Source organism: Rhinatrema bivittatum, chromosome 1 (genome assembly GCF_901001135.1).
Source record: "Rhinatrema bivittatum chromosome 1, aRhiBiv1.1, whole genome shotgun sequence".
Lineage (NCBI taxonomy): Eukaryota > Metazoa > Chordata > Amphibia > Gymnophiona > Rhinatrematidae > Rhinatrema > Rhinatrema bivittatum.
In genome coordinates this window covers 291,273,996-291,298,442 of record NC_042615.1, presented here as the reverse complement: position 1 = coordinate 291,298,442, position 24,447 = coordinate 291,273,996, and the positions used below count along the sequence as shown (strand labels likewise).

Below are 24,447 nucleotides of genomic sequence, written 5' to 3'. Positions count from 1 at the left end.
AGTTATCTCTGCATTATTAGAATCAATTGATAGGCCCGATCCAAAAGCTGTGCACAGGGGAAGAGTAGCTGGAGGTATGGAAGAGGAGGAGGGATCTCTGCAGCAGAGACCTACAGAAAAGTGTCCCATAATGATGCAAGTGCCCAGATCTAGCCCAGGAGTTATTCTTCAGGCAAGAGACTATAAACAAAACCCCCAGAGGAATGAAGGGCAATATGCCAGTTGCTTTACACACGTCTGAGGCCTTTTTTCAGTACATTTTGGAGACAAGGGATGCAGGTGGGGGCAAAATTCAGAAACATACGTCAGAGGTGACACGTCATATCTGCTGCACCGATGACATAGTGCTTTATTTCTCTGCCATAGTTTCCATATATTTAGGGGACTTTATTTTCAGTTTTTTATTTTGCCTGGGAATTTAAATGTGATAAAAAAAAATCAGTGGAAAAATAATTTTGTTATAACACACAGGAAGAAAAAAAATCAGTGGAAAAGTAACTTTTCCATGGATGTTTTTTTTTTTTTTTATCCCATTGAAATCTCCAGGAAAAATAAAATAAAAACTGAAAACGAAGGTCCCTACATATATTCCAGCAAAGAGGTGATTCACATTTATTTATTTATTTATTTAACAGTTTTTTATACCGACCTTCATAGTAAATTACCATATCGGATCGGTTTACAGATTAACAAAAGGGAAAAACAACAAGAGTAACAAATCCACGTAAACGAAAGATAACAATAAGTAGGAATAAGTCAAAAATTACAATCAACAAGGGGAGAGAACTTGGAAGCTTGCAACAAGCTGGAAGGAAGATAGGCAGGTAAAAGAAATTTTACCATAGAAGTACAAGTTAAAAACTTTGTGACATTATGTTCTTTTTCAGAGTCTACAGAATTTTCTTAACATTCCACAAATTTAAAATTATTTTATGGATCCAGGTTATATGGTCAGAAATATTTTTAGAGAAAAAAAAAAGCACATTCTAGGGAGTACGCTGGATTTTATAAGATACGCACTTAGCCATGCGTATCTTATAAAATCCGGGGTCGGTGCACGCAAGGGGGTGCACATTTGTGCAACCTGTGCGCGCCGAGCCTGGCGCGCGCTGCCTGTTGCCTCCGAGGCCGCTCCGAAATCGGAGCGGCCTCGGAGGGAACTTTCCTTCCACCTCCCCTCACCTTCCCCTCCCTTCCCCTACCTAACCCACCCCCCCAGCCCTATCTAACCCCCCTACCTTTGTTGTCAGATTTACGCCTGCTGGAAGCAGGTGTAAATCTACACGCGCCAGCGGGCTGCTGGCGCGCCATTACCCAACCCGGGGGCTGGTCCGGAGGCCTTGGCCATGCCCCTGGACCCGCCCCGAACCGCCCCCTCCCCGCCCCTTTTACGAAGCCCCGGGACTTGCGTGCGCCAGCGGCCTATGCAAAATAGGCGCGCCGGCGTGCAAGTGCCCTGCGCACGTAAATCCGGCATTATTTACGCGCGCAGGGCTTTTAAAATCCGGCCCTATATTGGCTTCTTGTTCCTGCTTCTTTGAACAGAATTTTGCCTCTTCCTACAAAATCCTGTACTTTATATTCTCTTATTTATAGAATCAATATTGAAATGAATGCTTTTCCTGGAAGTTGTTTCTGTCAAAGTTAGTGGGCAAACTATAAATGATAAAATGTCAAATAAGAATGGGTACAGCAATCATCTAAGAAAGACAGAAATAAATATTTGCTAGAATCCCACAAATATATCAAAATTATAGTGTTTTTCAAAATTCATTTAAATGAGATTTTTTTTTTTTCACAACAATTATCTTGGCACACTGCCTTGAAGGCTGAGATTACCAGGAAGAATGAAGATGTTCCATATGAAATTACCACTTGAATGCTTTGCTCTTATGCAGAGGTGTTTTTGTTTTGATTTTTGTTAGATTTTAAACCAGAACATGACATTGGTGATTTAAGTGTCTCACTTGTTTCCTGAGTCTTGTTTCCTGAGTCTGTGAAGAAACAAGAAGCAACATTCTATCTGTTTGGGCTGGCCATGGCTGGGGATGCCATTGCACAACAGTGACATCTACTGGCCAGACACAGGATGCATGCGTGAGGGGTGCTACGACAATGGGAAAGGATACTGTGGTTTGTGATTCCTGCCCAAGGATTATTGCTGTGAAGGTTAAGCTGTATGGTAGGGGTGAAGAAGAGGGTTAAAAATGTGCAAATAAAGGTGCATGGTACCACAGCCCCAATAGGGGCTGGGTCCGGCTGAGTTCGGAGCTGACAGAAGCAAGAGAAAATTGCTGAGACAACGATTTTTAAAAAGTATCAGATGCCTGTTCATCAGCACTTTTCATAAGATACAAATTCTGCTAGTGTTTGTCTGCACAGTGCTCACTCACATACATCCTGTGAAAAAACAAGAAGCGACATTCTATCTAGCCTTGGTTCGAATCTCAATGTGCAGTATTTCCTCCCCCCCACACCCATCCAAAGCACTCCCCACATCTGAAGAATAAAAAACTGTCAAATATCCCCACATCAAGTTTGGTTGAGCTAGGTGCAGCTATTCAGAAGTTATAAGATGGGGGAAACAGACACACAAAGACAGAACCCACAACATAAAATCAATATTTATGTATTTATTTGATCATGATCTGACAGCCCCCCCCCAAACAACATGGGCCCAGTATTCAAAGATATCCAGTTAAGATAACCCCCTCCTTGATCCGCCCATTTCCCGCCCCCCAAGATATTCGGCTATCTACTTAGCTGGCTAAGTGGTGGCTGCTGAACATGGCTGGATATTCAGCAGCTGCCATTTAGCAGGAAAAGTCCCTGTTTATCTGGCTAAACACAGTGCTAAGTATCAGCTCCATGGTAAATATCAGATCACAAAACTCGCCTATCGCTGGCAGCATGGACAATATGGTGAAAAAGAGCTCATTGGGAGGACCGTCTCAGACCAAGCAAATAACAGCCAAAGACAAAAGCTTCACGTGTATCTTCAAGAAAGAAACACAAACAGGAGCAGGCCAAAAAGTAGTGAAACAAAATGTGAACGTATTTGCTCTCCCTTCATGGGTTCAGTAAAAGCTTGTGATTCCACCATACTCCTGCTCTGCACCACTCATTACATTTTATTGGGACCATTAAAAGCCACTGCATTGCCAAGAACTGACCCAATCTCTTTTCCCCACTGGATAACATTAAAATGCAGGACATGGCATTGCTTTGGACTTGTTATAAAGCTGTGGTGGCTTCAATTTTAGAGAAGGATCAAATCATTGTGATCTGTAGTCACAACTACCCCCCCCCCCCCCCCAATCTCTAGTTTGAGTATTTGCCTCTGGATACGGTTTATTGGATCAAGATCACCACATTGGCATCCTATAAAATACAGAATTTGTTTTAAAGTTCCTTCTCAATTTCAAGGCCATCTATATCCTAAAACCGCTTGCTCACTTATTCAGACACATATCCTTATTGACGTCATTCATTCCTGAAATTTGTCAGCCCTCTTCAAAGTACCTGTACCTGTTCCCATCTTGGGAATCCTTTCTCGCCAAAGCTCTTCTTCTCTATAAAATTTCCACATGGCATTAAAAGCTCCCCTATTTAAAAAGAACATTCCCTGATTCCTGAACTTATACAGGTCCCGATCAACTTCCAGTATCAAAACAATAAAAATCCAGGAAACCAGGGAAGAAAGGAGAAAAACAGGATCAGTTTGGTTTGCCCATTTACCACCGCACTCTGAACTCTTCCCTTCAAACCACTGTCACCCTGAATAATGCACTAAGGGGCCAGTTAAAATACTGGCAGCCACACGTTTTAGCTGTAATAATTAGAAATGGTCACTTGGGCAATCAGAAGGGCTGATCTAGCCGTTTCTGAAGAATCTCACTACAATGCATCAGAATGCATCAGTCCCCAACTCCTGCTGTGCAGGGTACAGAATGTGTGTGTCTTTTTAGGGAAAAGTAGGGAATTAATCCAGTCTGGAAGCTAACCAGACGCGAAAACAGCTTCCATCTGTTCCTGCGCTCTGCGAGGATAGCGCACGTCCAATGTGTTAACAGGTTGCTAGGCTGGGCCGTACAGGCGTGTGGAGACATTTGCCTACTGGTTCTTTGTCATACGACGTCAGTATGCTCTGTGATACATTTAGACCCCTTAAGACTCCGTGTCACTGGAATTAGCCACACTGTTTTACATTTGGATTGCATGCCAAGGAATGGGGTGATTCTTCCGGTATCAAATGTCCTGGAATGCATGCCTTCTCTTTGAATTAAATGCCGCCTGCATGCAGAGGATGAACTCAGAGGCCTAGCTGAACTTAAGCCGCATGCGATATACGCCTTCTAAAAATTTGGAAAAACTTTTGACTCTGGGTAATATTAATTAGCTATCCTTTTCAGCGGGTGTAAAGGATATCAAGATTCTATATCTGCTATGACTTTCACCGACCTTTTCTGAGTCAATCTAATGGGAAGTTTTCAGACTGGTATGGCAAAGACTTATGTTCTAGCTGATCTAAGTTTGATGGCTTCATCTTGCAATTTGTCCTGGTGAGCACTCTCTGGGATTGGAAAAGCCCCAGTATGGAAGTAGTAATGGATGCCACAGGTCCCAGTTGAGCTGCATTGGGAGAGCTGAAAGAGTGACCTTAGCACTGTATCTATGACAGGCAGCAGCTCATCTTTTATTTATGCCCTATTTCATCAAACACAACAAAAAGACAAGAAACAATATCCAGACCTGAGACTGTCCATTGATACTGGCTCCTTCCTTAATAAGAACTTTAACGACTTCAGCCTGCCCAGCCAAAGATGCAATGTGCAGAGCTGTGTTCCCTTTCTGTAAAATAAAGGAGAAAAGAAAAAAAACACATCAAAACTTCAGAATTCAGAGGCAACTAGTGGAGAGTTGCTAACATGAGTTTTATATGCAAGTTATTCTCTAGGACTTCATATGCAGGGGACCTGGTCCTGCCACTGAGGCCTAGGCCCTACACTGAGCCTCTGAGGTCTCTCTTTTTCAAAAAATGATTTGTCCGCTTTAAGGACGCACTGCTTTAATGTCTCTGCAGTGCATCTTTAAAGCAGATATGTCATTTTTTTAAGAAAAGAAGAAGGGAGAAGATGCCAGAGACCTGATCTAGGTCTAGGAGCCAGGAGAATGCCTCAGGGTGGGCTCCAGTATTTGGCATAGGCCTAGGCCTAGGCACTGGGAACTGGGCCTCATGCTGGGGTTAGGCTTTAGGACAGGCTCTGGTGCTCAGCCTGTGCCCCAGTATTTTGCCTAAACTTTGGCACTGGAACTCAGCTGACCTAGACATCGGATTTTCATCTTTTTTATTTTCTCTCAAAAGATAATGAAAGTAAAACCAACAAAATCTGGAATGGGGAGATTTCTTTCATTTCGTTTTGAAAATGACATTAAACGAAATAGAAAATGTCATTTGACATTTCCCATTTTGTTTTAAACACATGCACATCCTAGCCCTTGGGCTCCTTGTTAAGGACCTCAGCCCAGGGATTACACTAATTCAAGGGTGATTATTACTGCTTGTCATGCATAAATTTGAAATACCACACAGTGACAGATTTAGGATTTTGCTGCCCGTAGGCACTGTTGGTGTTCTCAGCACCTTACTCCTCCTGTACAAGGGACCCAATAGTCTCTGAATGTATTTATTCATAAACATTTGATATTCCACCTTTTCTTAAAGCAGATTACAGCAGATTACAGCAGGTCTAAAGTTATCTGGCCTTGTACAGCTGAATAAGTTTACACATAACCGGCTATATTCAAAAGAATATAGCTGGTTACTTAATAGTGCAAAGTGAAAAAAAAAGAGGACCTGAGAGGCCCACGACATTTGCTATCGGACTAAATTATAGCTGGATAAGTACGCATCCGGGGTGGGGGTAGTTGTGGGCAGGCTAACCCGACCCTCTCTTCCCCCACTAGTTCCGAAGGCTCAGCACCACTAATTTGATCCCATGTTAACTTAAAAAAAACATAAAATCGGGCTGGCATCATTACCTCATCTCTTCCTCCAGCCTCACCCCCAGCTCCTGTTTTTTGTTTTGGTTTTTTTTAAATCTAGATTCTTTCCAGGGCTTCCCCTCTCCCGCACCCCAACCCTATCCCTCCCATCCCCCTGCACCTGAAATTGATGATTTGATGAGGAACTGGATTGAAGCAGCATCCTACCGTGATGCGGGCACAGTGTTTTTCTGCTTTCGTGTTGCGAGGCAGCTGTGTGGTGCATCGTAGCTGCCTAGCAATGTAAAGGCAGAAGTGCTGGGCCCGGATCGCAGTAGGGATGAGACACTAACCCCAAACTGATTTTTCTTTTCAGCTAACATGTGGCCAAATTGAGGAGAGGTTGGCAGGCTCGGTCCAGCAGGGCAGATTCTTTGGAACTAGTGGGAAAAGTTAAGGCGTGAGCTGCCCAAGATTTTTTATTTTTTTTGACTTTGGATCATTATATAACCAGCTATAGTCTTTTCAATATAGTCAGTTATGTGTAAAGTTATCCAGCTACTGTTAGTTGAATAACTTTAATTGGGAACATTTTGTTTATTTATTTATTTAATAGGTTTTCTAGACCGATGTTTAGTAAAAAACCTTTCACAATGGTTTACATTTTTAAGAAAATAAATACATCTTTGAGTAAAATTCTTACAGGATATGCATGGAAGTACAATAAAACTAATTTTTAAAAACAAGCAACTAAAAATCAGTAAAATAGATAAGAGCAGTATAAAAGAGTAAGCTTAATAAAATCAAGTGGGACGATTATCCCGCTGAATATCCAGGATAAGTAACCCAGCTAATCTTAATTGGATAACTTGTCCCCTAAACAGCCTACTGTATATTGGCCTCAATATTATCATTGCTATTTCCTGATATATTTAGCATGAAGAACTAGCTACTCGTGTATTTCTCACTGCATGCCATGGGTTACAAGAATGCTGTACTATAGTTTCTATGTAGTGTATATATTACTTTAAAAATGCACATCGAATATAGTAATGTTCATTCTGAATATTAATTATAATTGTTACTGTAAGACATTACATTTGAAATTCTTTAAGCAGCTTCCTTCTAATTCCATTGAACCTCTGGGAGTAGCCACGTTAGCAAGAGAATCACAAATTACCCTATAATCTGCCTGATCACTATCAACTATGATGTCATGCAATGTTTCACTGCATGAACCAATTAGATTTCATGCCATGTGGTAATCTGAGACATTTTTCCAAGCATGACTATTCCCAGTGGTTCAGAGGAATGTAGGGGAACAAAAATAGATTGTTTAATATAATTTTAGATAATCAGTTAATGAATATTTATACATGCTATTAGTATTTTTGAAATAGCACTCAGTACACACAGAGTCCAACTGGATTAACTATCATCATGAACCTGTAAATGTACATTAGTTATATTCTCCCCAGAGGAAGGTAACCCCACACACTGCAAACATTATACTATTGGCACATTAAGAGTATGAGGAACACATGAAGATTGAAACTGATAAGGCAATCTAAGAGCAGCAAGTGGAAGGAAAAGCCAGATCTGGGAATGATGCGTTGCACATAGATGGAACATGGGTTCTAGGTCTTCTTGGATTTCCTTGCTAGAAAATATGCTTTGTGACTTATTCAATATCACTTTTTGATACGTCTCAACTTCCATTAATTTGGTGATATAGGGAGGAAAGACTTCAAAACCTTTTGTCAGTGAGTAAGCACTCCCTATCAAACACTGCACTCTATTTCCCTATCAACAGCGCTTTCCTTTCCCACTGTGCAGTACCAGTAATATTTTCATTATAAATAGCTAAAAACAAAAGTGCATGTCTGAATTATCTTATTTATGTTCCTCTACACCATATTCTTTTTCCATTATTATATGTTAGGGGGCATTCAAATTAGGCAAACATTCTTTTAGCTTTCTGCCAGCAAAATAAAATGTATACTAACTTCTGAGATAACAAACTACGACATTATACTACCTTAGTAGCCGAGTTCACAGATGAGCCTCTTTCCAGTAATTCATGAACCAGGTCCACATGGCCCTCTTTGGCGGCCAGGTGCAGAGCATTGAGTCCATTCTGTAAATAAAAGAGCCACGTTAAAAGCCAGTAACATATTTCTGGAGACTCAAGGGGCATTTACACCTTACCTACTAGAAACATAGCAATAATATTACCAATTTTAGATGGTGTAAGTGCTGCCATTCTTGTTTTCATTCCCCTCCTCACCCCAGGATCCTTACTCGCTCCTTTTTCTCCTGTCCCCATTTCCCTTGCCTTGGTTTCATTCTTTTGTCTCTCTGGAGTCACGCTAAGAAGAAAAATGGCAGCAAAAGACGTGCACTGGCACGATGAGTTTGTATCTCTGCTCCACCCCCTCTCCGGACAGGAAGTGTGTAGGGGGTGGCGCAGGGCTAGGGGCAGGGAGAGCATGCTCTCTGTGTCACCAAACCGCTGGTGGAGGAGGAAAGGCAAAGCTACTGAGAGGGCAGGTGAAGAGGACGTGTCAAGTTGTAAAACCACCGCACATGCCTAATTATTTTAATTGTAAAACAATGCAGTTTTATTTAAAAAAACAAAACAAAAAACACTTCCAGAAAAGCTACAGTGTTTATTTTCTTTGAAGACACAAGAATAAGAAGGGTATTTTTGAAAGCCATTTACTGAGATAAATTGCACATTTTTTAAATACAGGGAAGCCAATATTAAAAAACCAGGAAAATAGATTACCTCTCCAGGTAAAGTTAGCAGGATACGTTTCTGTGATATTCCACTGAATATCCCCTATTATAATTATTCTGCTAACTTTAGCCAGATAACTTTAAACATAACTAGATATTTTTTTAATATTGTTAGTTAGATCTAAAGTTATCTAGCTTTGATTAGCCAAATAACTTAGAAACAAAGAAACATGATGACAGAAAAAAAAAATAATGTATCGCCTATCTCAATAGTTCTCTACCTTTTTTCGGTCGGGACACACCTAACAGATGGTTCTCACATGTGTGACACACTGAACACAAAAGTGTCACAGGGCTAAATGTAACTACACAATCTGCATCCACAGGAACCCCCTCGACCCCTAACAATGAGTGCAGAGCTGAACTAGGGCATTATCCATACAGCTCACCATACAAAAAAAGATATTCTGGTTCTGGTGACACCTTAGTAAAAGCAAAACAAACTCCCTTTACTGGCAGGCGCAATAGCCTTTCTTATGAAAAGACAGTAATTTACCACCAATGCATGTCCTATTGGGAAAACACAAATAAGATTGATACAAATGCCTGCATGCTAGTAAAATACCTCACCTCAGTCACACACATAAAACCGACCTTCACCAAATACAGAAAGACAACACATTATAAATATGGAGACAAACTGGAATGGAAATAAAAAAAACCCACTCTGTATGCAGTGCAATCGTGGAGAAATGGAAAGAGAAATATAGCACTTAACATAGTCCCAGGATCTGCAATAATGCACAACCCAATTTTCCACAAGGCCCGGCCACGCGTGTAAAGGCCGGTACATGCAAAAATGCCGGCCTTCCTGCAAGGGGCAGGCCTGGGGGCGGGGTTGGAGCTGTACAGGACAGCACCATTGTTCACTGTCCCAGAACCTCATGCACCAGACAGCTGCCAGCACGTGCAACTTCAGCTTGGGAGCTGAAGTAAGTTGCAAAACAAGAAGAAAAAAAGAAAAAAGGTAGGGTTTATTTAGGGGGTGAGGAGAAGGGAAAGGGAGGTTAGGTAGGGGGGTAGGTAAGTTCCCTCCCTGTCCACTCCTTAATTGGAATGGACTGGGAGGAAACTCAGGAAGGCCGGGATACATCGCAGCACAAAAATTGCAGAAGTCTGAGAACGAAGAATCCCATCAGCTGTGGGGGCTAACTCTGTTCTTTCTCCCATCACTGATCGCTGGATGTGCTTCATTTTGGTCTGGGTCTGCGCTGCTGCTGGTACTTTATGCAGCATGGTCTTCTCTTTTTCCCATGTGCTCCATTGTACATCACTTCCTGTTCCGGGCCGTGGGGGCGGGAAGAAGAAAGGGCCAAGCCCCTGATGTTGCCAGCTTCCATAAACGCTGCTGCTGATCCTTCCCAGACAGAATGGCAGCAGTGTTAGTAGAAGAATATGTCCATCTCGTTGCGATGAAGGAGAGGAAGGAAAGCACAACCAGGGCAGTGGGACACCAGGAAGTTGCGACACACTGATGTGTCCCGACTCACTGGTTGAGAATTGCTGGCCTATCTAGTTTACCCATCTGCTCAACTACATTAGCTTTACAATTCCCATCATTCTCTCAGAGATCCCCTGTATTTATCTTGATCTCTCTTGAATTCAAATACTGTTTTTGTCTTCATCAGCTCCACTGGGAGGCTGTTCCATGCATCCACTACTTCTCTGCAAAGAAATATTTCCTAAGATTACTTCTGATTCTACCCCCTTTCACCCTTATCCCATGATCCCTCGTTCTAGAGCCTCTTTTCTGTTGAAAGAGGCTCACCTCCTATGCATGGAAACCTTTGAGATATTTAAATGTCTCTATTATATCTCCCCTATTTTATCTTTCCTCTGGGGTGTACATGTTTAGATCTTTGAATCTATCACCATATGCTTTGGAACAAAGACCACAAATCATTTTAATAGTCACCCTCTGGACTGACTCTAACCAGTTTTTATCTTTTTGAAGATGCAGTCTCCAGGACTGTACACAGTATTCAAAGTGAGGTCTCACCAGCGACCTATACAGGAGCAATATCACCTCCCTGTTTCTGCTGATCATTCCTCTCCCTATGCAGCCACACATCTTTCTGCCTTTTGCCGTCATGTAATCCACCTATTTGGTCATCTTAAGATCATCAGATACATTTACCCCTACATGCTGCTCTTCTTTCAGGCTTAGAAGATTTTCACCTCAAATACTATACCTCTCCCTTGGGTTTTTGCATCCTAAATGCATTGCTCTGCATTTCTTAGCATTAAAAAAACTTAGCTGTCAGACACTAAACCAATCCTCAAGCTTTGCTAGATTCCTCATCATGTTTCCTATGCCTTCTACCCTGTTGCAAGGTATCACTCACAAAAAGACAAACCTTTCCCGTCAATCCTTAAGCTATGTCACTCAAAAAAATGTTGAAAAGAATCAGTCCAAGGGCCAATCCCCACTGAACACCACTAGTAAAGCTCCCCTCCTTAGAATAAACTCCATTTACCATTACCCTTTGTCGCCTCCCACTCAGCCGGTTTCTAACCCAGTCACTAGGTCCCATAAAAAGGGAGCTCAATTTATTGATGTTGCCTATTTATTTATTTATTTATTTTAAACTTTTTTTATACCGACATTCATGTGCAAAAGAACATATCAGATCGGTTTACAGCGAAACGGGAAACAGCATTAAACGAATGCATTACATCGAACAAGGGATAATTAAACTGGTATCAAAGGGTTACAAATGAGAAATAAGCATAATTAAAGGGTATAAAACGTCCTTTAAGTGTACAGATAACAATAAATTTAAATAACAAAAACAAGAGATGACAAGAAATAAAAATACAATATAAATTACAGGAAATTGCAGATAAACTTAAGTAAGTCGCCATGTCAATATCAGTATTCCTATGTGGAACCACGTCAAAAGCCTACATCTAGCACTCTCCCTTGATTCAACTCTCTGGTCACTCAAAGAAATTCATCAGATTTCTCTGACAAAATCTACCCTCTAGTGAAACCATGCTGCCTCAGATCGTTGCAACCATTGGATTCCAGAAACTGCACTATCTTCTGTTTCGGCAGTGATTCTATCAATTTGCTTACCACAGAGGTCAGGCTAACTGGCCTCCTCCTTACTTCAACTTTGATGAATGGTAACCACATCTGCCCATCTCCAGTCCTCCAGAACCACTCTTGATTATAAAGAAGCATTGAAAGATCAGCCAGCAGCGCTGCTAAGAATTCTCTAAGTTCCCTTAGTAACCACAAATGTATCCCATGCCTTAGTTAATTTAAGACAGAAATCTACTTAAAAACAGAAATCATTTGGCTGAGTAAAAACTCATCAACAGTTAAACCACCTGCCCTAGACCTGGATAATTTTCAAATTAATCCATCAAATCAAGTACGGGATTTAGGTATACAGTTAGATGAGAACCTCACAATGAAAATGCACATCAGTAAATTAATCAAGACAGGTTACGCCATTGCATATTCTACATTGCTTGAAACCATTAACTCTTGCAAACTTCCGTACTGTCCTGCAAACTCTAATCTTCTCAGACCTTAACTACTGCAACTCCCTAGTTCTAGGTCTTCCAGGAAGTCACTTAAAACCACTACAACTATTGCAAAATGCTGCAGCAAGACTATTACTTGGATATAAGAAATATGATCACATTACACCAGCGCTGATATCACTGCATGGGCTATGGCTACCAGACCAATCCAGAATCTACTATAAGGTATTAACGATAATATTCAATATCATTCACAACAATAACACCAGCTTATTAGGAGTAACACTACAACCTTACAACCCTCAATAAATATTAAGATCTCAAAATAAAGGACAACTGACTATTCCCACAATACAGAGCACACATCTGATGCACATAAGAGATCGAGTGCTTTCCATAGTGGGTCCAAAACTCTGGAATTCTCTGCCTGAGACATTGCATATTATACCAGACAGAAAGAGATTCAAACCGGAATTAAAAACATGGCTGTTCAGAAACGCATATAATTTAACTTAGAGACATCAGAATATACAGAACCACAAAAACAAAAAGGACAAAAGTTATTAATTGAATCTTGAAGAATAAATCTAACGATAGAATGCAAGATCCTCAAAACAACTCACTGAGACGTGAAAACCATCACTTCATGCTTTCATTATCCAAACTCTCTGCCTTGAGTACTAGATCAATATTAATAGGTACTAGAAAATTGGCTTTGATAGATTTGATAGTTAAATGCCTGCCTTTGCATACCACCCCTGTAACCAATCCATATTTGTCTGTTAAGTGTATTATAATTATGAATGTCACTCTGTAAACCGTTGTGATCTATAAATGGAACGATGGGTTATAAAATGTCTAAATAAATAAAAGTTTCCTCACGAACACACTTTTCTGAAAACAGATTGAGGTTTACCTTGCTTCCAATTATATTCATTTTGTGTGGTCCTGCTATATTTAAAGAACATATCCGGTTAAGTGGCAAAGTATTGGGTTTAAAAAACAAACAAAATAAAAACAAAAATAGATTGCAGGCCTTCTGGCTCTAACACAGCCCTTTCTCCTCCCTCCCATCCCTGCTCCAAAGGCTTGACCTTGCCGTGCTGAGCCTGCATCCTACTCCCCCTCTGTGTCATTATTTAAAGAATGTAAGTGCTAGGGCCATTGCTGGTCTCTCCCCCTCCCCCACTCCCTACTCCAGGGTCCAGTCTCCAGGGACCCCCTTCCACTCCCACCCTCCTGGTACTTTTATTTCAGGTTTGTCTTCAGCCCAGACTGCATTAGAGGCCTACTATACTCTGCGCCCGGCTCTTCTGCTGTCACTAGACAGATGTGCTGAAAGCATAAGCTGCAGGCATAGCTCCCTAGACATGCTATGCTGGAAGGCTGTCCATGCTTACAGTGTATCTGGCTAATGAGGGCAGGAGCGCTGGGCCCAGATTGCAGTAGGCCACTACACCACAATGTGGGCTGAAGACTAACCTGAAATAAAGATACTGGAGGGGTAGGAGGGGAAGGGTTGGGGGGGAGGAGGGGAGGGAGGGATGGAGGGAGGCCCTGGAGAGTAGTAACTTTTACAAAGAAGAGAAGACCCAGGAATGGGGATTAGGGGAAGGGGAAGAGACTATCACTGGGTGTCCCCCTCCCCCGCCGCGTTTTTCTTATTTTAAATAATGACATGGGGGGAGTTTTGGGGTAGGAGTATGCAGGCTCAGCCTAGCAGAATGGGAGGGAGGAGGGGGGCTGTGTTAGGATCAGTAGGCTTGCAATCTTTTTTTTTTTTTTTAATCCAGTACTTTGGCACTTAACCGGCCCATGCTCTTTTACACCTGCTCTCAGGCACATCTAGTTCACCAAACGATTTATCTAAGTCCAACTATCAGTTAGCTGGATATGTTTTTTGGCTAACTGAACCCCGTTCCAGAATGCCCCCAACATGCCCCTTGCTTATTTGTTTCAGGCTGTTGGATAAGCAAGGGGAATATTCAAAACTAGCCATTTAGACGGATAACTTGTGAGTTTGGTTTCTAAGACTGGTTTATTGTTTCTTTCTAGATTGTTGATGCAGATATTGTGACTGACTGATTTATGTTCTCCTAATTTGCAGATATGAGTAATTACAATTGACTATGATATATGAGATGGGTGCAACTCAAGTCACTCCCCGTGGAAAGAAAAAGAGGTCTGTAAACGTTTAGGGGTTTTTTTACGCCTTCTGCACATCTTGTATTCATTTCTATCTTGCTGGGGTGTGTTCTGCTTTCAGACAATCAACCGGTCTCTATGCTTTTGCAATCTACAGCACATGATTAATGCCCTGCTCCTTCTCTTATTTTGTTCTTGTTTCTTTACTGCACTGTCTTAGAAGTTGTATGCAAATTTTGTACAGTGCATTCTGGATTCTAACAGGCCTTCCCTTCTCTTCTTCACATGTATGGTAGTAAAGACAGTTAGTTTCAAATCACATTTTGAAGCTACATTGATCTGTTTCGTCCAAGCAACCAATGCTGGATGTGTGCTCTAGGAGGGTGTGCCACACATATGCCACCCTTTCCATGAAAACATATTTCCTGATGTTTATTTATATGTTTGCTTCCACTTAATTTCCTGCTTATACAGAGTCTCATATCATGACCTCTATTGTAAAACTTTCTTTCTACTGACAAAGTACTTCTTATGCATTACTAATACCTTTCAAACATCTCAATGTCTATCCTATCCCTCCATCTTTCCTCTCCTCTAGGGCATATATGTTTAGATCTTAGTCTCATCTCATAGGGCTTTTGGTGCAGAGCTCACAACATTTTGGCAGCCCTTTTCTGGAGCGCCTCCACTCTGTCTCTATCATTCCAGACGTATGGCCTCCAGAAATGGTCACAATACCCCAGGTAAGGACTTACCAACAACCTATACAATGGCATAGTCACATTCTTATTTTCTGTTAGTTATGCTTCTCACTATGCACCTCTAGCCCTGACCGTCCAAGCTCCCTAGATGTTTTTCTGTTGTCCTGCTTCCACAAAAAAGTTAAGTTAGGCTATTCAAAAAGGGGCAGATTTTCAAAGGCTACGCACGTAACATAGGCGCGTAACCTGAGAAAATCTGCCCTGTGCACGCCCTGGGACGCGCGTATGTCCCGGGGCTTGCAAAAAAGGGGCATTCCGGGGGCAGGGCCGTGGGCAGGGTGCTGGCTCGGGCATGCTGGGGGCGGGACCGAGGTCTCCGGCACAGCCGCTGTGCCGAGGGATGGCGCGCCGGCCAGAGTTACGCCTACACAGAGGCAGGCGTGACTTTCGAGATAAAGGTCAGGAGGGGGTTTTAGTTAGGGCTGGTGAGGCGTGTTAAATAGGGGAAGGGAGGGGAAGGGAGGGGAAGGGGGGGGGCGGAAGGAAAGTTCCCTCCGAGGCCGCTCCGATTTTGGAGCGGCCTCGGAGGGACCGGGGAAAGCCATTGGGGCTCCCCTAGGGCTCGGCACGCGCAAGGTGCACAAGTGTGCACCCTCTTGCGTGCATCGACCCCGGATTTTATAACACGTGCGCGGCTCCACGCACATGTTATAAAATCAGGCGTAGATTTGTTTGTGCCGGGTTGCGCGAACAAATCTACGCCCTCGGGGAGTTTTTAAAATCTGGCCCAAAAAAGTTAACTATTTATACCACTGTAAGACGGGGCACTCGTAAATCAGGGTGAGGTTTGTGGGGGTGGAGTGGGCTCGGGGGGGGGGGCAATTTTACATGCACGGTCATGCGTACGTACAGTGCAGTTACCATCAGTTTAAGATTTAATGCGATTTGGAGGGAATGAAAGGTGAAAGAAGAGTAGAGTGCAATCAAGCAAGGTAGAGAGAACATGATACAAGTGCCCCCTCTTACAGTGGTATAAATGGTTCAAAATCAGTGAGCCTCCTCCCCCCCCCCCCATAACGTCAAGGTGTTAAATCCTGCACACGCAACATGAAACTGCCCTCATTCCCATTTACTCTGCTCAAACTCCTCCCACTTGAATACTTTTTTCAAATATGTATTTCAAGATACGATATTTTATGGCGTTATCATGGGCATTAGGGCCCTAATGCCCACGATAATACCCTAATGCATTTTGATGAATGATCCTTCTGTTTGCTACTGCTGTTGTTCATTCTATTACTCTGCATAAAATTTCTTTGTCGGTTTATTATTACTAACTGGTGGTCAGCCTGCAGGTTCACTGATTCTGATGTAGTCAGTGTAGCTGGCTCTAAAAGGTTAACCTCTGACTTGGGAAGAGGGGATCCATGATGTTTTTACTCATGTGTCCAGTCAGCTCTGGTCAGTCTATATGCTTCAGCAGCTAATCTGGCCTAGACCTGCAGAATAATCCTAAGTACATAAGACTTGCCATATTGGGTCAGACCAAAGGTCCATCAAGCCCAGTATCCTGTTTCCAACAGCTGCAGGTCCAGATCACATGCACCTGGCAGGATCCCAAAAGGTAAATAGTTTCCATGCTGCTTATCACAGGAATAAGTAGTGGATTTCTGCAGCTCCACCTTAATAGTTTATGGACCTTTCCTCAAGAAACTTCTCCTAAACTTTTTTTAAACGTAGCTACACTAATAGTTTTTACCACATCCTCTGGCAACAAATTCCACAGCTTAATTATACATTGAGTAAAAAAACATTTTTTTATATCAGTTTAAAATGTACACCTTAGTAACTTATTGTGTGTCCCCTAGTCCTTGTACTTTTTGAAAGAGTAAGTAACTAACTCATGCTTACTCGCTCCACTCCACTCATTATTTTATTGATCTCTAACATAATCTCCCCTCAGTCATCTCTTCTCCATGCTGAAGTGTCCTAATCTCTTTAGCCTTTCCTCATAAGAGAATGGATCCATCCTCTTTTTTTATTTTGATTGCTCTTCTCTGTATCTTTTCTTTTACCATTAATCCTGTCTTTATTTACAGTACCCAGACCGCTTTGGTTTCTGTTTTCTTCAGTTTATCTACAGCAGGGGTCAGGAACCTTTTTGGCTGAGAGAGCCATAAACGCCACATATTTTAAAATGTAATTCCATGAGAGCCATACAATATGTTTAAAACTAAATACAAGTAAATGTGTGCATTTTATCTAAGATCACACTTTTAAAGTACAATAAGTCTCTGAAAATATTACACCAGGCCTTAAGACACCAATACATCTCCTATTAGGAAAACGGACCAAGTCAGGCTGCTATAGAGTCCTACACAGAAACTTCACGCCAGCAGAAAACCTCACCTGAATCACATGCTGTCCCTCACCTAACATAGAATAAAGAGACCAAAACGCATAACAAGAAGCATGCAGAAAAAACTGAATTGGAAACGGCAACAAGCCAGAGTCTCTGTATGCAGTGTAACAAAGGAAAAAAGAAACATCACCCATCCTTATAAAACAAATCAAGAAATATAAAATCATCAGCAGTAAAACTGTACTAACAAAAAGAACATATTTCGAAACAGCTGATGAGTGGAATATCCAATAATTAAAAACTCATATAAAACATTTCCAGATACCAACAAAATATTTCAAAATAGCAGACACAAAGACCCAGTAATGAAAAATAATAAGGATACAAAAATTTTTTTGCTCTGCATACCTGGGAACGTTTGATATCCAGGTGTCCTGAGATTGTTCTGAATTAGCAGGAGGTGGGGTGGTTTGCTTGGAACTTTCTCCTCTCTCAGTCACATACCAGCGCGCTCTCTCACACTGGCTCTCAATGACACACCTATACACACATGCTCTCAGTACTCACATATACACATGTTTTTTCTCTCTCACTTATATAGGCTCTTAATTACACATTTACACACATGCTGTCTATCTTTTCACGCTTACACACACACACAGGCTTTCAATCACATAAATACATGCTGTCTTTTTCTCTCACACACAGACTCTCATTCACATGCTTACAAACATGTCCTCTCTTTCTCTCATTTACACACAGGCTCTCAATCACATACTCACATGCTCCCTCACCTAAATCAGCTCTCAATCACACACAGACACACATGAGCTTGCTCGCTCATTCACTCTCTCCCCCACCCCCACCCCGGGAACTCGTGGCAGCAGCAGCCTCCTCCCAACGCTAACCTCCTTCATTTTCAGCCCTCGCGGAGGCGGAGTCCCATCGGCCGCGGTTGAAGCTCTTCATTTTCCTCCGAGCCGCGCTGCAGTCTTCTTTTCTTCGGGCCAATGCCGAGCGCACTAGCGTGGCCTCTTCTTGCCACTCAGGCACCCGATACTCTCCACTTCCTCTTCCGGGCCGTGGGGGGGGGGGGGTTGGGAAGAAGAGAGCACGCCGGTGCCGCTGACTCCAGCTGTCCTGCCATGTTCTGCCCGGGCTGACAGCATTTTCCCAGGCGGAGGAGGACCAGGGAGCAGCTGGGTCAGCGGGAAAGTGTGGCGACACTTGTCTGCGAGCCAGATGCAGCCCTCAAAAGAGCCATATCTGGCTCGCGAGCCATGGGTTCCCGACCCCTGATCTACAGTAAGACTATTTACTTGTTTTACCTGTTAATAAAGTTTAGACTTGAAGAAGTGGCCTCCTCCGTCAGCAAAGTAAAGAATGAGTTAAGCTCACATAGGAAAGGCTGCAGAGAGGACAGAATAGTAAAAAGAGGGGTTAAACTGTGGGGGTTAGTAAAGAAGTAGTAACCCAATGGATCCCATAATAGATTCACTCCTATGGCTTCACCTCTACAGCCAGTCCTCTCTTCACAGCCCTGCTTCAAATACAGAGCACAGACTCCAAATATGCTATACCACCGACTGTTTTGGCTTCTCAGACAATATCCAGCTGATCCACAACAAGGCTCTAACTAGTGCTATCTGAATTCTGTCAGCTTTCATCTTAACTTTGTTACTAGTGTTCAAGATTGATAAGCAGTGCATTATGGCAGAATCGAAGCCCGTAGACAGCACTTCCCTGTCTCCAGAAGCCACAAAGGCTGAAATCCCACTTCAGAAAATTCAGGAAAATGGAAGGCCTAAGCGAACTGTAACTCTCATACAAGCCAGAGAAAGCTATGAAATAGAGACCAGTATCATGAGAAACTAGACTAAGCCTGGAAAAAGATTCTGAGTGGTATTGTATAAAATTCCAAGCACACCAAGTAAATAAGCTGTCAGCCAGCTTAGGTCCACTTACAGAAGCTACCAATTCCTGTCACAAGAATATATCACTTTCCTAACACAGAACAATTTGGGCAAGAGCTTGCAGGAGCGAGATCTTCAGAAAAAATATGAATCAGGGACATGACAGATTGATCACTGAGATTATAGTGAAAGTAGAATCTCAAATAAAATGTTGAAAAGACACTGTCAGTATTACGGGTCCTCTAGACCAGCACTGAGCAAACTCTGAGCAAACTTCTATCCATGCAATTTGTTGCCCACCCCAAGTTGAGCTACTTATTTTAATGTTTTGTATCAAGTATATATGTATTATTATGCACAGCCCTCAGTTTCCTGCAGCAGCATAAGGATACATTATGTGGCAAAGTTTCTGAATTTCTACTGAATTATGTGGCACATTTGTATAAACTGACATCATTTTACCCAATTTAAATTTATTTTACATAATAGTAAAGTATTTTTAGTTGATTTGATTCATATTTGACCTATCGGGTACTTTTTCTCTGACAAATGTATTTTAATGTTTTGGTAGTTTTGTGGGTGGTGAGCTTCAAATATCAGTGAGGGGGAGGAGAGGAAGCGATTTCATGGATGAGGAGAAGGAGGCTCATGGATGGGGTTTACAGATGGAGGGAGGATTTAAGATAGGGTGGAAGAGAAGCAGAATGAGGGAATATGGGGTTGGAGGAAGAATTGGGGAAGATAAACATGATCAAGGATGGGGAAAGAGAGAGGGAGGTGGGATCTTGGGGGGCATACACTCCTCTCTCTCTCTCTGAAACCACAATCTTCTTTCTGTGCCTCCATCCCAGGTGCCCATACACACACACATACATACATCCACCCTGCCCTAGCTCTTCCTTCACACACACCTGGATTACCACCAGCACCCCTTTCACACAGCCCTCTCCCACCCTCCCTCCTCCCCACAATTTGAGTGCAGGAGGAGGAGAGCAGAAGGCGCTCTCACCCTGTTCTCTTCCTCTGCTTTGAACCACACAGAAGACTGTACTGCTGGACATTCAAAGCAGCAGTTTGGCACCAGACGGCAGAGGAGGAGGTGGCCCCACATGCTGCAGCTAATATCCTTTTCTACCTGCCACCCCCATCAGTGTGTGTGTGTGTGTGTGTGTGTGGGTGGGGGAATTGGCTAGGGGAGTGAGCTAAAGGAGCTGCACAGCGATGCAGCTTCTGCCTCCTCCACACAGTGCAGGCCCTAATCTTGCACAGCAATTCTGTGGGAACCAGCAAATTCCAAGAGAAGGGGCAGATTTTGTGGCCCTCCACACAGGAGACAAGGTGCCTGATTATATGGCATTAGAAATTTAATTTTAGATACATTGTTGTCATATTTTCCATAAACGTACCATGTTTTGGATTATTCTTCGGTTCAGAACATTATTTATGACAAAAAATCAGATGAAAGGTAAAAAAAAATATTTTGAGTTTTTAGCGGTTGTGATATACCATCTTTGGAATGAGAGTTTCTTATGTTTTTGTATTTTGCTCTCTCTTTGAAGTTCCACTGTTCAGAGTTGGGTTTCTTAGGCTATTTCGGTTTTGTTTCTAATTTGTACTCTCTTATTTCTGTATTAGATAAGGGTTAGTCTGTGTTCTGCCTGTGTGTGTGTTGCGACCGTCGCTGCCCGATGTCTCCAATACACCCACCTTACCTCTTTGGCGAATCCCTCTTTTCCTGTTGGACGTTTGGCTGCCGCGGCATCATCTTGCCTTTCCCCTCCGATGTCCCCAGACCAACTAGACGCTGCACTCCGCCATGTTTCCCAGCAGCCTAAGGGCACGCGCGTGGTGCAGCCCTGACTCAAGTACCAGCAGTGGCACGAACCTCAGTGGCGTCCCCCTGAGGTGACGTCATCCTCACCGGATAATTAAGGTATCTGTATTCGCTAACTAATCGAGTTAGCAAGGGCTTTCCTCCAGGTATTGCTGCGGATAGGATTCACTCTCCGCATACCTTGCTACTCTGCCTCCTCGGACTTTACCAGAGGTACCCGCTCCTCGGGGGGCCTCGCTTTCTCTTTTGCTTTTCAGATCGCAGTCTGGAACCGGTACTCGCTCCTCGAGGGCCCACGTTCCTGGACTTGCTACTGAATACCACTCTGCCAGGAAGTCATCGCTGCCTACAACACCAGTGAGTTACCATCTCTCTCTCAGATGGTAACTCAGTCCAGCTCCTGGGCTGCTTCTAAGAGACTAGTGTGTGAGTGTTACCATCAAGGTTCTGTTCCTGAACTCTGCCTACTCAATATATTCAGTTTCTCTACAGCTCAGTTATCCAGGATCGCTGTTCCAGTATCTGAGGGACTACAGTCCAGCCAGGTGCTTCCAGCCCCCTACTGCCACCTCTGGTGGTTCCATTTACTGTTTAATAAAAGAACTAGTGTGTGTCTGTCTCCACACTCTGAGCTTGGCCGGGGATCCTTCTCGGGATCTTCCCCCGGGAGCGTGGTCATCTGCTACCAGCCCAAAGATCCACCCACAACTACCACGAACACTAACAGTGTGACTGAGGTGTAGTTTCTCTGTAGAGATTTCTAACAGCCCAGGGTGTTCTGTTTAGCCAATTGGTGGCATATTATTGTTCCAGGACTTGGTGTAATATTTATACTGCTGCCTTTTCATAGATGAAGGTTGTTATTTGAGTCCTGAGAGTAATTGCTGTGATTCTGTAGTAGGGCAACGTTTAAGGTGTTTGATTTTTTTTTTTGGCAGGGGTTTGTGTGACTTCATAAAATGTTTAGCAGTGAAGGGAGTTTGTTTTGCTAAGTTGACATCAGAATTTGAATATTATATATAGTAAAAAAAAAAAAAAAGGCCTCTATGGCACTTCGTACAGCAATATGGAAGCGGTCATATTCATAATGCTGTATACAACAAACACAATAGAACTCCCTTCACTTGTTTATTGTGCAATTATTAATTTATTAAATCAAGTTCAATTTCAATATTCTTATACAAACAACCTTTAAAATCCTAGTTACTTCGAATCAACACTCATACCTCATTCATCCTATATACATATTTCTTACTCTTACTATAAAAAATACATTTCAAATACCTCAAACAACCATACAAATATACAATGGCAGCTATATATTTGCGTAATCAATTAAATATTGCTGTCATAACAATTGTGAACAAATTCACCATTTCTATTATTTTGAACTTTTTTTTTTAATCATTTCACCACCATATTCAGAATCTTTGAACAAAGTCCACAAAGGATACAAAAATGTTCAAAACTGCAAGAGTGCAAATCTTTCCTAAGACGAGCTCCGAAATTCATTCACCCCAAGTCCTATAAGAATTAAAGGAGAGACTCACAAATCTTTTTTGATGAAAAACCACTAGCCCCAGATGAAAGATTTGTCCTCAAAGTGTAAAGGATTTATGGTGATAGTTTACAGCCAGCTCTGGTTAGTCTTTATTCTTCAGCGGCTTATCTGGCCTAACCCTGAAGAAAAATTCTCTTTTTAACTGTCTTTATTTTGGTGACCCAGACTGCTTTGGCTGCTGTTTTCTTCAGTTTATCTACAGTAAGCCTCTGTTACTTGTTTTATCTGCTAATAAAGTTTGGACTTAAAGAAGCAGCTTCCGATGATTGCGAAGTAAAGACTGAATTAAGCTATCAGTTTAAGTTGGCATGGGAGACGCTGCAGCGAGGACAGAATTCTGACACATACTTTGCTGGACTGTTTCACCACAGCAGTATGTATGGAGAGACAGACTTATCTTGCCTACCTGTACATAAAAAATGGTACCTACATAGTCTTCACTGACACTATAGGGTGTACCAGAAACACCCCCTTTTATTCTTCCTTCTTAAACATGAACAACAGTCAATATGTCACACAACCATAATTTATCTGCTAGCAAGTTTTACCAACTGGGATTGCCAAGTTATGGTCAATGGCAGTCGGAACATGCTGTACACTTGCTTTTAAAGTATAATATTAGCATATACAAAGTAAAGGAGAACTCACTGGTCTAACTTCAAGTCAGCTTCTCATCAGACACATAGATTACAAGCTGTCTTGCAGAGGACTCTCTACAGTTTGAAATCAGGCTCTACATTTAAAGATGAATCTTAAAATCCCTTTGCGTGCCAAAGGCAAGAGAGATACACCCGTCTCGGGCCGGCGCACACCACACAGATTTTAAGAAACACCCGAGTACGCATGCATCTGCCAGTACGCGCACAAATCAAAAAATGCTAAAAAGGAGCAGGGCGTGGGCATGGTCTCAGTGGAGCATAGGCAAGACATGTGCATTCCAGGAAGGTCACTTGAAATGTGCGTGTAAGAATTTACGTGCACAAGCGCGCGCCAGGGTCTCCTACCGCGTAACTATACTTCTGCTATGGATGGCGTGTAAGTTTTAAAATTAAAAAATCAGGGCTAGTCAGCGGGGTTTGAAGGGTCGCGCCTAAAAGGGTAAAAGGGAAGAAGGTTAATTAAGGAGGTTAGGAAGTTGGGTGCCTTTACCTAGGCGAACTGGGAACAGACTGGGGAAACTGGTAATTGTGTCGGCGCGCATATCTAAAAAAATTCCCCCACTTATGCGTAGAGCCGGCATTTGTGCGCACATGTACGTGTGTACAGCCAATTTTATATCATACGCGCATGTTATAAACTGGTTGCGTCCTTTCGCGCAAGCTGCCATACACGCATATATGTATGCCGCGTGGCTACTTAAGTTACTAGCCCCATGGGTATACAAAGGCATTTTACTACCGTTGAGTATTTCACATCATAATCTGGATGAATGCAATAGCGCTAACTGCTGATAATGGCAAGGACTTATGGAACCTGCAGGCAGGTGTGCACGGTTCCCCTGTGTGATTGGCTGCGGTGCATATGAGAAATGCTTCAGCCATTCCCCATGCAAAAACAAACTCCATTTAGATTTCTATATGTTAAATTTACAAGCATTTTGAAGAGGATAACCCTTTTTTTGCAAAGTGGTTGTTTCAAGTAAAGGGCAGCTG

General features: G+C 42.5%; 1 protein-coding gene across 1 annotated transcript in view; it reads right to left on the bottom strand.

Annotated features, from left to right (window-relative positions):
• Positions 1-24,447, bottom strand: part of ANK2 (ankyrin 2) — a 573,506-nt gene that overhangs the window by 428,601 nt on the left and 120,458 nt on the right. Inside the window, 2 exon segments of the mRNA XM_029608082.1 lie at positions 4,753-4,851; positions 8,024-8,122. Coding sequence (XP_029463942.1) covers positions 4,753-4,851; positions 8,024-8,122 — 198 coding nt within the window.